This window comes from Mus caroli, unplaced genomic scaffold (genome assembly GCF_978045245.1).
Source record: "Mus caroli unplaced genomic scaffold, Mus_caroli_1 scaffold_7, whole genome shotgun sequence".
Taxonomy (NCBI): Eukaryota; Metazoa; Chordata; class Mammalia; order Rodentia; family Muridae; genus Mus; species Mus caroli.
Genome location: NW_028227262.1, coordinates 116,805,129 through 116,819,718, shown reverse-complemented (window position 1 = coordinate 116,819,718; position 14,590 = coordinate 116,805,129). Strand labels below are relative to the sequence as shown.

Sequence of the window (14,590 nt, the reverse complement as noted above, 5' to 3'; positions counted from 1 at the left end):
ATGGGTTTTAGATTCACAAGTCAACCACCCATCCTAGGCTGGGCCAGACGTTTTGCGCTTATTCTTTGAGAAAATGTTCTAATTGCTGGATTTAAAAATAATAACTGTAAGCGTAAAGAATTGCTGAAGGATAAAAAGTCATATAGAACTGAAGACTTAGGGACTAGAACAGGAGGGAAAAAAAATCCTAAGTCAAAGAAAGGACCACAGTGTGCTACTCCACCGTGAGAACCCTGAAGGGGCCTGGTAACCCCATGGCCCTCTGCACTCCTGATGTATAGCCTCAGGAGGAGAGAGGTGAAGACATTTTGGTGGGAGGAGGGAAGGAACATCTAGGACACCTAGGGCCTTAGGATGAATTGTAACTTTCACTCCAAATTTCAGGTCAGGATGGAAAGTCAAAACTCCTAATTTTTAACTCCCTCCTCTGCTGAGTCAGTCAACTGCTGCTGCCCTTTTGAACTGTTAGCTGCTCTAATCTTTTTGTTTTCCATGACTACATTATTAGCCATAGTCCCTGTTATGTAATGGGTCTCCTGTGCTTCCTCCTCCACGATCCGCTCTTATGGCTCATGGCATGTAGGTGTTTGGCAAAGGTAATTATACCTTAGGCTGAACAGTAGCACTCAAAGAACCATGCCTCTGCCCCCACTCTGAACCACGTGACTGCTTGTTTGGCTAGGCCAATACAGCTTAAAACTGCCATACAAAGTTCTCATCAGCTGACCTGAGGCCACATGCCACAATTTTTTTTTAAACCATTCTTTGTTAAGTTTTCTATGAACACTGACCTCTCAGAGAAGTTTATGCAGCTGTCATCTGAAAATTCACCGAGGACTTGTTGAAGGTGGTACCAGCTAGCCAGCATTCTAGGCACTTTACTCCTGAAGTGATGAGCTAAACTACCCCAGGAAGATCTGATCTAGATAACAGGGATGCCGTGAGCCCCATGTAAGTCTCAACACACTTTCCAAGCAGTTGTCCAAAAAGCTCATGGTGGCCCGGCCTGAGGTATGTAGTCACCCACAGAGAGGTCTAAAAAGATTCAGAAAAAGACATCACTGTACCCTCTGATGTCCTCAGAGTGCCACCGTCTACCCTTCCACCCAGCCTGCAAATCTAAGTAAGTTAACAGTTGGTGCTTCCAGAGACAGCCTGACAAACTACCCCATCCATAGGCTTACCCAGCTTTAAATGCCTGATTCCTCAGTGCTGCCTTCCCCTGCCAGCAACAAGACTGGCAACCTGGGATGTGCCAAGTTCTTGGCGCCAAACAGTAAAACAAAACCGTATAGGAGGGGATTTTCGAGTTAGCTGATTTGTAAACACTATAGCAAGCCGCTGTGTAAACATTTGTTTCTGTGTACCTATTATTTCTCTCAGGCAGTTACCTGGATGCCACCCTGACAGCGTGGGAGCGTGTGCCTCCTTGAATTACACATGCCTCCGTCAGTCACACTTAAATGAACCCGCTGATTGTGCATCATTAAAAGCCCAAACAAGCCAACCCAGCCAATAGAAGAGCCCAGAACAAAAACCCTTCATTAGATGGCAATCACTGGGTTGCACAGTAATTATGGAAGGGAGGGTCTCCACTGCCACTCAGAAGGAACATCAGGTCTCCAGGTGTGTTCCCATCTGATGAGGCAATGCCACTCAGAAGATGCCAGCACAGGGACCTGGATGAACAAGAAGCCACATACATTCAGGGGTGTTCTGAGAAGTTACCAATCCAACTTCACTTTGACTTTCTCTAGAGGAAAAGTTAGTTGGGCATGTGGGCAGTCCTTCAATGTTCCCGACTCCACAATACCACTTTACTGAAGTTAGGGAAACCCACATTTGCTAGGTCTCACAAAATGGATGTGGTATACCTTCCAACTCTTTATCCCATGGACACTGGGCCCCCACTGACCTTTTCACACCTCAAGAGAGGGAGGTGCAGGAAGGGAGGTGAGACTCCTCCCCAGCTGACAAGCAGCTGATACTGGAAGCCAAACACAAATGTATCCTACTACAGAGTACACTTATATTCTTAAGTATTTATATGTGTGCATCTATATACATGTGTGTATTCATATATGTGTGCATCTGTGTGAATGTAGGTTTGGATATGTGAGTGCAATTGAACTTGGAGACTAGAAGAGAGCACTAGCCAGGAACTACTTATAGGTAGGTGTGAGGCATCAGAAGTGGCTGTTGATACCCGAAACTAGGTCTTCTACAAGAGGAACACAAGCTCTTAACCTCTGAGTATCTCTCTAGCTCTTGGGTATGAATTCTCAATCACTTTGCTAAACTCTCCACAAAACAAGTCAATGAAAATTCTACAAGACAGAATATGGTTGACATCACAGAGCACTGGCTCTTCCTATTTCCTGAGAGCAACCATGTAGCTTCCAGGTCCCTAAATTGAGGCTGGAGCCCCAATCCTAGATTAAGCAGTTATAATCAGGAAGTGGCAATGAACTGGGGAAAGAAAGGCTATGGTCCTTGGCTGTTTTTTAAGCACCTTCATAGTATGGCAGGGTCAGAAGGGCCTCAGCTACTGCCTCTGGCCATGCAGAAGACTTTAAGTCATGCCAAAGAAAGGAAGGTTCATGCAACATATAAAATCTTACTGAATGCACCTATGTGAGAGGCAAGCTGCAGGCAACACTGCGTGGCTGGCCTGGAACAGGAGAGCTGTAGTGAAAATGCAAACTAAAAGCAATGCAAGTCACATGAGTCAGTCACCCAGCCCAACTCCAGCCAGAGGAACACATGAGGCCCCAGTCCAAATGCCAGTCTTAGTCAGAAAATAGATTTATTATTGATAGTGAGTGAAGTTGTCAGTATTCGATACTTGGTTGAACAAGCCAAGGTTGCCTTTATATTGACAAAAATGCCTTATTTTACCTGCAATCATAAACATTATTCCAGCAAAAGAGGTACATTTTCTCTCCTTTCTGTCTTCCTTGAAAGATCATCATAAGTTACAATGAATTAGCTTCTATATAATGAGAAGAGCACACCCAGGCTCAACAGTCTTGCAAGTCTACACTGTTGCCCCAGCCCAGTGCTTTCTTGCTGTCTCTCCATCTGAAATAGTTTGATGTCCCTCCACCCAGCTTCGTCAGAGTGGAAGTCACTACATGCTGGATGGAGCCTGGAGTGATGAGAACATTTTATATCAGTGGAAGCTGGAAAGAGAGTACAAAAAGGTGGGGTGGACTACCTTCCTCTTTTATTCATTTTGTGGTTTCATTAACACTTAACAGTGTTCTTTGATGACTGATCGCTGATCTAGAACATGGCTTTTTAAACTGTTGATCAAAACACGTTATGATTCAGTTGAGTCCATTTTCCAGTGCCTGTCTGTCTTTAGTGGTCTTCTCTTTATATGGGTCATTTTCATACTAGGAAAAGAAAAATGTTCCACCTCTGGAATTAACGTTGAAGAGCTTGCATGTTCTCAGGGTAACTTTAGCCTCCCTTCTCCAGCATGCTCTGCAAGAGAAACAGAAAGTATAAGTTCCACTACCAGAAGGCAAGGGCAAACAAACGGCAGGAAGCATTTAGGTTGATTTCAGTGCTTTTCAAATACCGACTTCCAACCCAAGGACAAAGCATATGCTTTCCCATCTCAAAATACTCTAAGAAATACCCTATCCCGTCCATCTGAATCTCCAAATGACCCACCCATCAGCATCTGAGAGGAACAGCCTGGGTAAGAGCATGGCCTGGAAAATGGCAGGAGGGTGCTGTGGCATCTGGAATCAGGGACATTTTGCTGAGACAGTGTGGAGTAGGAAGAACACAGTGTAGCAGTGAAACCCAAAGGCTCTGGAGGAAGAATCTCATCTATGAACTATCAAGCCCACGTCCAAAGATTACAGCTTACTCCGGGCAGAATGTAGATGTCAAGTCTATACAGCCCCCAGCAACACTACAGGCAGGTCTCTTCCCAAACTGCCCAAGTGTTGTACTGGGAATGAGGATGGCAGATAACAACCATCAGAGGGAACTGTAGCCCGCTGGGGCAGCAGGAGATACTTTCCCCCCATTCTTCTATATCTTTAAGAATAAAAAAGTAGCCATCTCCCTTTTAGTTTTGAAGCCACTTATAAAAGTACAGGTGAGGCCTGTAGCTGCATTTTCTTCTTGTCCTCATAGTCCCTGTATTCTTGCCAGCTAAGCTATTGAGTCCTCACTGCATTTTGTTAAGGGCTATGGGAAAGCTATCCCACATACCCTTGGGATATGAAAGACTAAGCTTGTGTGATGGTTTGTATATGCCCAGGGAGTGGCACTACTAGGAAGTGTGTACTTGTTGGAGTAGGTGTGTCACTGGGGCTTGGGCTTTAACATCCTCCTCCTAGCTGCCTAGAAGCCAATCTTCTCCTAGCAGCCTTCAGATGAAGATGTACAAGTCTCAGCTCCTCCTGTACTGTGACTATCTGGATGCTGTCATGCTCCCACCTTGATGATAATGGACCTCTGAACCTGTAAGCCAGCCCCAATTAAATGCTGTCCTTATAGAGGAACACCAGGGCCAGGAAGTGGGAGTGGATGGGTTGGAGAGCAGGGTTGGGGAAGGATATAAGGGACTTTTGGGATAGCATTTGAATTGTAAATGAAGAAAATATCTAATGAAAAAAAGAGTTGCCTTGGTCATGGTATCAGTTCACAAAGTAAAACCCTAACACAGCATGGTAATAATTTGCTATTTTTTACTTATTTGCTAAATGTATGCTAAGGTTTATTAAGATACACACGTACATGGTAAAAAAAAAAAATCCTCTCATGGAACAAGGCATGCAAGGGAAGGTTTTTGTTCATGTTGCATTCAGGACCAGGAAAGGCTTTTCTCTGCAGCTGAAACAAGGAAGGAAGGAAGTCATTGCACACTATCTCAGGGTAGTCAGAATACAGACAGAAATTGGGGCTGTGGGTAGGGCAGATGGTACAGCAGCAGCAGTTAAGAGTCAAGAAAAGACCAGCATGGTTAAGGAGGGGGAGGAGGCAGGGCCAAAATGGACACGAGATGGACAAGCTTGCCAACTGGCCACTGAAAACACATGAGTATCCAACAAATGCTTCTTAAACAGGAGAATGGCACTCATGAAACTGAACCTATGTCCTCAGTACAGTGAACTAAATGGAGGGGAGTGTGGAGTAGGAAGACCCAGCAGATCAGACTGCAAACCAAGCAAGAGTGGACCAGGAAAACAGACACAAGAAGCCCAGAGAAGAAAAGAGGGAAGAGGGGTTTGGGTTGACCTGAAGTGACAGAGTATAGGAAGGGACACTCTGCGAACAAAGAAGATAAACTCAGTTTGGAGTTTGTGAGCTGATTTTGAATGAGGCATTCTTACAGTAACCATTAGAAAGAAGTCACAGGTTTGGAAAGAAAGGTCAAAAGTCAAATGATTTAAGGACAAAGACAGTGGGAACATGAAGAACCAAGAGTGGAAGGACAAACGGCCCTCCAAACGAAGAGTGGATGGTGATGTGATAATTCTAGGGTCTGTGATTATAAGTGGTATGGTGACAGGGGCACTATAGAATAGGCAGACAGGCTAGTGAGACAAACAGGCTTGGGAAGAAAAAAACAGGTCTAGATAAAATGCAGGAAAAAGCTGAAGAAGCAAAAGCTCCACTTGGTGGAGAGGACAGGAGAATGCACACTGCATGAAGGCTCCTTTCAAGTGCATTGCAACCAGTGCTGGGTTTGCGGATGAAATAGAACAGCTAACCTCCCAAGTCAGACACTGTCCGCCATTGTCAGCGCCATAGCATTTCTTCTAGGCTCAACTTTTTGTGTCTTGATCTGTGCAAGTCTCCAATGACAAAGGTGGGTGCTCTGAAAATGATGCCCAGACCACCTCACTCTGCTCATCTTTACTATCTGTACAAGGGACTAGGAGCTATATGAGCCCACTTAGGGCTCCCTGTTTCAGGGGAAAGTAACCCCTGAGTGATACTCTATGGTTTACTGTGCATTGTGTGCGTGTGTGTGTGTGTGTGTGTGTGATAGGTCCCATGTATTTCTGAATTCACCAATGGGAGCCTTAAGCACTGTGGCATCTGCTTGGTCTGGATCCATGGTTCACTATGGATCACTACATAGCCAGGTGACAGACAACATGCCTCTTTTCTGTGTTGTAACATAATCTGCAGCTAGTGGAACACAATGAAAGCCAGAGTTAAGGGGTTCTGTGGGGGCTGATGGATTCTTTTAGCCATTCTTTTCTCTTCAGTCCTAAGCAATTATAGATGAGTAATTTTCAGTGGAATGCCAACAATGCTCTACTTTCCTGAAGAATGACTAGCTGGACCCTGGTTCAAATGGAGTTCAGACCGTTAGGATACAGGCTCTCTGTACTCACAGTACAGAGAGCCTGTATCCCTGCTACATGGATTAGACTCCTAGTCCCTCAGACGGAGTGTAATGGCTCAGTGGTTTGTGTGTCACTCTCTGGAGACATTAGGGAACAGAGGAAAGCTGCGGGGATGGTCTATAATCCCGCTGTCACACTGCACTCAGCTGCTACCGAAGGGTGGCAGAGGTGGTACAAAACTGCTTCACTGCTGTCAGAGACATTAACAAATACACATCAAGTTGGGATTTTAAAAAGATGAATAAACTGATAAACATTCTGTGCTCTTACTCTGTCACAGCTGTGTGATAAGACCCGTTGAAAGCTAGAGCCAGGGCCTTTGGTTAGAGGGAGCCCAGGACTGACAGGGCTACACTACACCTCACAGGCTGTCCCATAAGCTTTGCATCTTCTGTATCTGGATGCGGTTGGGCTGAATTTCAACACTGCATAAATTAACACTGCATAAATTAACATAGGAAATTCCCTAAAGAATGAAGGAGAAGCTTTGCAAGCTATATTAAAAACCCTGCTGCTTTCATTTAAGGAAATGCTAACACTTAATGTGGAGAAAGAAATTCCTCATTCACATAGTTGGGTCTGCAGAAACGCCTTCTGTAAACAGCTGCGTAAATTACCAAAAGGAGTGAATGGTTCAGGAAGCAACACTGCTCTTTTCTGATAGCTCTTTCAGTTCCAGCCACTGATGAACTCACTCGGTCAAACAGGAACAGTGCCCCGGAGACCTACGACACTATGTCATTTCCACTTAGTAAAATGATTTCAAGCACTTTTCTCAAGTATTTTTGTTCCACAGGCATCTCCAGTTTCTGGATCTCTGCTTTCTTACAGAGGCTGACTAGCAGTGGACAGCCACTGGCTGTCTCAGTAGATTTAAAAGCACCCCGGTATTGCTAAGCAATCATTACCAAGAGAATGGGATTTAAAAAGAGACCACCAAGAGCTAGCTAGCATCTCCCCAAGCTTTCAGACTCAGTAGAATTAGGTGTGGGCAGGAGGACTAACATAGCAGCAGGTCCCCAGTCAGGCATAGCCTCAGGACGAGTTTTCACTTAGGCGAGCTAGGGCTGACCTGTGATGGGGAAAATCAATGAGAGGATGGTGGGGGAGAGAGGAAGACCGTCCTCCAGGTTAGCTTCCGAGAAGCACTGTTGCCTGCCAGCTGGGTGGCCTGAGTAGTTTTGGATTTGGTGTGCTCCCTCCAGTCAGGGTTGTGCTTTCTGCTTCCTGCTTTTGTAGGTGACACCAGTCACCTGCCTGGATCTCATTTCATATCATCCATGTCTCTGTGTGACATTCAAATTAATTTACAAGCAATTAACTGTTTATACAACTTGCCACAGAAGTAGACAAAACAGTGAGACTACAGCTCAAACTTTTAGAAAAGGAGCCCTGGGAAATAACTATTAAGAAAAATGAAAATCCATGGTAATATTTCTTATATTAAATTCAACTTTTTTAAAAAAGGGAAAATGCTGTAAAGCAAAGTATTTCTCTCAGAAAGAGTGAGAAACACATCCCTAGGATGGGTAGGACTGGGGGGGGGGGGGCGCAACTTGCTCGGACAGCTTCAAACTCGATGAGCCTCCGCCCCACAGGAGGAGCAAGACCACTGTGTGCAGCCTTCCAGCCACTAAGAAACAATAGAGAAGTCAGGGAACAATAAAACCTGCGGCCAGAGGCCTTCCCACAGGCTGCCCTTGATTTGCCTTTGTGCTTTCTGTTATACTAGATGGGCTTCTGAGTCAAGGAGATTCTGGGGACCTGAACTGTCACTGTGGAGGGTGTTAGCCCAGAGACAGGCTGTGAGTGCTGGGGTGACTCCCCCAGGATGGCCTTCTGCTTTGGAGGTCACAAGATGGAGAGCACTTTTACTGGAGTGGTTTCTGCCTTCTCCCAAGCTCAGTTTAGATGCATCCTAGGAACAGTGAGTTTAGATGTATCCTAGGAACAGTGAGTTTAGATGTATCCTAGGGACAGTGAGTTTAGATACATTCCACGGACAGTGAGTTTAGACTTCTAGGTAGCCTGGACAGGTAGCTTGTGACAGTGGCATGCCTTGTCATGAAGAGAACCAGACAGACCCTGCAGAAATTGGTGCAAGTTTGGGGTGCTTGAGCCCCACTTCTAATCTTCCAGTTCAGAATCCTTAAGGGGAAGGTTGGCCATGCACAATTTATAAATTTCAGAGCCTGTGAGGTTCACACATGTCTGTGCCCTCCTGGGTTTGAAATGCAGAGCAGGCGATGAGCTCTGCTATGTATGGTTCATTCCTACTCTGGAACTGTGCTAAGGAAAAGATGGGGGTGGGGTTGATGATCTCCAAGTCCTCCAGCTCCAAGAGTCCGGTCAACATGTCACCGTGAACTCATCGGCACACAGCCACAAAGCAGCCTGCTCTGGCATTAAGTATTTTTCCCGTACAAGAGCCGGGATTTCCAAGTAACAGATATTCCTGTTTCCAGAACCTTTTCAGGCTCAATAATAGGGGAATGCTTTGAAGCCTAGCTGAACACAAATCCAAATTATAGGGGAGGTAAAATACAATGTCCTTGACAAATTTTCCCTAGACAAATTCCTCCACACATGATAATCTTGGAGTCTTCTATTTTGGAAATAACCAATACTGGAGATTTTGTTCATAGTTTATAAATGAGAGGACTATGGACATTAGTTTTGGGAAGTGTAATTTTGGGGTCTAGCTAGCTTCACTGGTGAAGGTCGTGACTTGGCATTCTCTCTGTAGTCAGGGCACTTTCTGATCTCTACAGTTTAGCACAAGATCAAGTCTCAACGGAAAAGCTGCTTGGCTACCAGCTTACTGCCCATGCTATAACTTAAGTCTTGGTCCTGGTTTTGTCATCCTGCACACTTATTGCATCTTCAAAGTCCCTCACCTCCCGTGGACTATACCTCATAGACTGTGGGGCATCACAGTACACTAGGAGCCCAGAGCTGGCTACGGCATCTGCATTTTGTAATGGAGTTCATTAGCTGGCAGGTGGCTGGCTGTGGGGTAGCTGTTTTTTTACTTTACTGACTCTGGAGAAACCGTGAACTGTTTCCAGCCTCTCCTGGTCATCAGATCACCATGCCTGTTAGGAATATGAACTTGAGAACAGGATATGCAGCTGAAGCTACAGAGCAGCAGACTAGTCCGTCTCAAGGGTGACTGACAGCAAACTTCATGAGGTAAAGGCACTAGATCCCAAAAATCTCAGAAAGAGGGTGCTATCGCTAAATAGGCCATGCCTCTTGAGCCTGTACCTACTTCTTGCTCTCCACAACAAACACAGAATCAGACCTTGTAGGTAGAGCTTCAAACCCTCAGCTCACCAAGAAAAAACTAAAGTTGTGACCACCACGAATGGTCTGGTGAAAGCACTGCACAATAACCCTACCACTCGGAGAACAGAAAGTTCCATGAGAATCCCATTAAGTTCTTTGCATAGCAACAGGCCTGGGGGGGGGGGGGTAGCTAAAATGCTTGCAATTCTTGCCTACCAAGTAAACATTAAAGCAGTGGAATGTTACAGGGAATAGAGGCAATGCTGATCTGTAAGTCAGCCCTCCTTCACTTTAAAAACTAGCAATTGGAGTGCCAGGTATGGTACTGTACCCTTTTAGTCCCAGTACATGGAATGCAGAGGCAGGCAGATCTCTAGGAATCGGTAAATTTGGGGCCAGATAGGGATAGAGATGGACACACACACACACACACAGCAGAAGAGGAAGAGGAAGGGGAGGGGGAGGGGAAGAAGGGGAAGAAGGGGAAGAAGGGGAAGAAGGGGAAGAAGGGGAAGAAGAAGAAGAAGGGGAAGAAGGGGAAGAAGGGGAAGAAGAAGAAGAAGAAGAAGAAGAAGAAGAAGAAGAAGAAGAAGAAGAAGAAGAAGAAGAAGAAGAAGAAGAAGAAGAAGAAGAAGAAGAAGAAGAAGGGGAAGAAGAAGGGGAAGAAGAAGAAGGGGAAGAAGAAGGGGAAGAAGAAGAAGGGGAAGAAGAAGAAGAAGAAGAAGAAGGGGAAGAAGAAGAAGAAGAAGGGGAAGAAGAAGAAGAAGGGGAAGAAGAAGAAGAAGGGGAAGAAGAAGAGGAAGAAGGGGAAGAAGAAGAGGAAGAAGGGGAAGAAGAAGGGGAAGAAGAGGAGGAAGAGGAGGAGGAGGAAGAGGAGGAAGAGGAGGAGGAGGAGGAAGAAGAAGAAGAAGAAGAAGAAGAAGAAGAAGAAGAAGAAGAAGAAGAAGAAGAAGAAGAAGAAGAAGAAGAAGAAGAAGAAGAAGAAGAAGAAGAAGAAGAAGAAAACTATTGGGGGGACATTTTGGTGTCATTTACTCTTGGATTCCCATTCTTTTTTTTTAATTAATTAATTTATTTTTTTTAATATACATTTCAAATGCTATCCCGAAAGTTCCCTATACCCTCCCCATCACCCTGCTCCCCTACCCACCCACTCCCACTTCTTGGCCCTGGCATTCCCCTGTACTGAGGCATATAAAGTTTGCAATACCAAGGGGCCTCTCTTCCCAGTGATGGCCGACTAGGCCATCTTCTGCTACATATGCAGCTAGAGATACGAGCTCCGGGGTACTGGTTAGTTCATATTGTTGTTCCACCTATAGGGTTGCAGACCCCTTCAGATCCTTGGGTGCTTTCTCTAGCTTCTCCATTGGACTCCCTGTGTTCCATCCAATAGCTGACTGTGAGCACTGGATTCCCATTCTTTTCCCAGTTTACAAAGTCCGATATAAGTCAGGTATAGCAAGACTGAATGGGAACTAGGGTTTAATGTCAAGAAGAGGTCATTCAATACTGGGGAGTTTAGAAAGTTAGCAGGTTAAGCAGATATGGGAGAGGCACAAGTGTATGTCAATTGACACTCCTTTTTAAATGCTGTACTTAAACCTAGTCAGTTACTTTTATAACTGAGAAATTATATTAGAGCGATTTAGTATCTTTTTTACCTCCATGAAGAATACATAACTTAATATACTGGCAGTAAGTCTAAATGTCTCATGCCAACCCACAAGGAACTGTTTAAGAACCACTGAAGATTAATGTCAGCCAATGGGTGAATAAGACAGAAACAGCAAGGGTAAGGAACATCCGGAAGTTTTCTTACCAGTAAAATCTATTAGTCTTCAGAACAGCGCTCCAGGGACCCGTGAGAGCCCAAGCTTGTGAGTCATGTGAACGTGGAATGGACTCCTGTGATTATCCCACAGGGGAAACCCTTGCAGTGTCGGAAATGGAATGAGACCTAATGGGTTGCTGTCCTGTTACACGTCTAGTACGTCTGGACCTAACTGAAGGCTAAGTGAAGGGAGCTGGTCCACCTGGAGCCGTACAATAGGCAGGGAAGACACTGTATACTAAGGGGGCAGAACTGGGGTCCTGAGGTTAGACAATCTTCACAGGGAGTGAAAGGACAGCTTGTATCAGAGAATGACAGCTGCTGTCGATGCAGATACCACGTCCCTGAAGCCAACATGGGTGGCCTTTTAGGGCACAGGCCAAGCAGCCCCTTTGATCCTGGGCACTATTATCTCATGCCCTACGTGTGACCTATAGACTCTAGTACCATTGCAGCAGCCTTTCAATGCGCCTTTCTCTCATCTCGCCATGTCTGCTCTCATTTTCCCTCACTGCCACATTCTGTACATGTGGATGATGGATGTCTCTTCTCACATGCTCAAAAAAACAAAGATCACTTAACCTATTCTTAAAATTTTGTTTTGATAGCAGGGTGCATCTTGAACTAGTTGTTAAATTTACCATCATGACTTCCCTAGGTGTCAATGCTCTGGGCTGCAGATTAATGAAAGAAACCATTTCTATTTTCATCTCAGGTTGTCATAAAACAAGTAAGAGAGTGGGTATGAAGTGACCTTGAAATCCTAAGGCTTAAGGAGATGAAAGGGTAATGCTTCATGGTTCTCGGTATCTTAGTGTTGTCCAATTTATGGCAAGACTCTAATCTTCTTGACATTATTTGGTTTCCATTCACTTCCACATAACTTAACCTAGAGTTGTGAAGTGTTAGACACTCTGAACAGACTAGCTATGAGTAAGGAGAGCCACAGCAGGCTGGTAACTGAGTGGGTCTCTTTGAATTACCAGTCTAATTTCATAGCTTTCCTAAATGATGATTCTGAATTTGGGAAAAACAAAGGCGTACTTAATACTGGACATGAGTGAATCATAAGAGAAACCAAGGCTCAAGGCCAGAGACCTAAGAGATAGGGCTTGGTTCCAAACCCAGACCTGCCAGATTCTCCCCTCTACCGTACCATGTGTCATATGTGACCTTGTTGCAATAATAGCTTTTCTTTTATTCCATAAACAGGACACCACGGGACTAACTGTGATTCAACATGACCTCACCAGGCAGAGTGGCCGGAGCCAATGCTCCAAGACCTTCAGTATTGCCACTTCATCGAAAACAGAAAGCACACTGGAAATAAGACACTTGTATCAGACACCACTCCAGAAACACACACGGTGACACAATCACCTTTCTATCAATGACACAGTCCAACTCCACAAGTCTTTATTGTCACATTAGAAAAATCCACGAGTCAGTCTACAAGTCCCAAGAGCTCAGGTGGTTGCTGTTGAAGGCTGCAGGCTTGCTAAGAGCTCATCAGAGGTTTCTGTGACAAACAACACACACTACCCTAACATCAGTAGCTTTACCTCTAGCAAGACCTTTAAAGAACCCTGGCAGATACTCAGCTATACAAGTGTGGCTACAAGCAAGGGATGAGGCTTGTCAAGAAAACACAGGCTTTTAATCTTGATTACATTTTTTCTACTTAATGTTACTGTTATTTCCAAGATACCCAGACAATAGCTACCCTCCCTTCGGATATTTATGGAGTACTGGAGATTTACACTACGTGGTATTATTATAACAGGAGCAAACTGGGCTGTGGAAAGGCATGCCGTGTAACTCAACGCTAGATTGAGATGGGCAAGAAGGTCAACTCTAGGGAGTTCATCAGCAGAAAGAACCGAGTTTCCAACAATTTGTGTCTCTTCAAATCCCATGTACCCAACTGTAAAGTAATTGTGTGTCCTGTTGAGACTGTTAATTTGTTGTTGGGATATCATTAGCTTTCTAAAGCACATGAATCAGAGAAAATATGCATCTTATGAGTGTCATATGCAGTCATGAAGGGTCAAGTGAAGCATGTAGAAGGAGGAAAGCCTTTCCTAAGTATGACTCAGGTTCTTTCTCCTGCTCAAATAATAGCCTCTACTAACTGGGGGAGGAATGGTTAGTGACCGAAGAGTAGATTTCTCTTATTTCTGCAAGACCTCCTACTACTTACGAACTCCAAGTGTGCTTGCTTCTTAATTTATAGCCTTCATCCATAGTTTGGACAGTGCTGTTTAGGGATATGAGGTAATGACCATGAGGATAAGACCACTGGGACCATTAGAAAGTGAAAGGTTGAGAGCGATTAAGCATATTTTTAAATATATTTCTGCTCCTGCACATAAATACAAGGAGAGCTTGAACTCTTCTTTCTTCTCACACAGGGACTTGAACCCAGGGCCTTGAGCATGTTAGGCAAGCACCCTACCAATGAGTTGCACATCCATTCCTACTTTTACTTCGAGACACGGTCTCAAGACATTGTCCAGATTGTCCTTGAACTCGCTCTGTAGCTGCCCCTGAACTTGAAGTTGCTCTGCCCCAGTCTTTTCAGCAGCTGGGATCCTGGGCCTAAGCCACCAGGCCTATCTAGAATCTGGACTCTTCTGACAGTGAACTGGATAGAGCTTATGGCTAAAACATGATTTAAGAGATTCTAGATGAGTTGAGAAAGTTTCCCACCCACTGGGATGACTGGACTTACTACTTTTCAGATGCCCCAGTCAGCTTGCAGACCCACCTGTTTGGCATGGTTGACACAGTGCATGTATTGGCTAGCCAGAGCAGAGCAGCTGAGAGTCTGTTGGGTGTTCTGACGGTAACACTGGAGGATTTTGGTCTGCAGATCTGCACAGACTGGATGGTATTCATACCGCCTGGGAACAAAAATGAGGATAATTGAGACAAGGCATCCTCATTAATGGTCAAGGTTAAAAGTTATATAAAACATATAAGCCGAGGTCCTACAAATAACACCAGTGCTCTTTTTCTACAGCCTGGTCTGGCAAGTCAGAAATCTGCCAGTCCCAACTTCTTCTGGCATACCCATGGCCAGCAG

At 44.8% G+C, this 14,590-nt stretch overlaps 1 protein-coding gene across 2 annotated transcripts in view; it reads right to left on the bottom strand.

Annotated features, from left to right (window-relative positions):
- Positions 1-2,781: 2,781 nt before the first annotated feature.
- The window catches only part of Chchd3 (coiled-coil-helix-coiled-coil-helix domain containing 3), a 265,061-nt gene continuing 253,252 nt past the window's right edge, over positions 2,782-14,590 (bottom strand). For both annotated transcript variants that reach the window (XM_029478369.2, XM_021164672.3), the window contains 2 exons: positions 14,273-14,408; positions 2,782-3,489 (listed from right to left, as the gene is read on the bottom strand). In XM_029478369.2, coding sequence (XP_029334229.1) covers positions 3,466-3,489; positions 14,273-14,408 — 160 coding nt within the window. In that variant the 3' untranslated portion in view covers positions 2,782-3,465. The remainder of the gene's footprint in view (positions 3,490-14,272; positions 14,409-14,590) is intronic.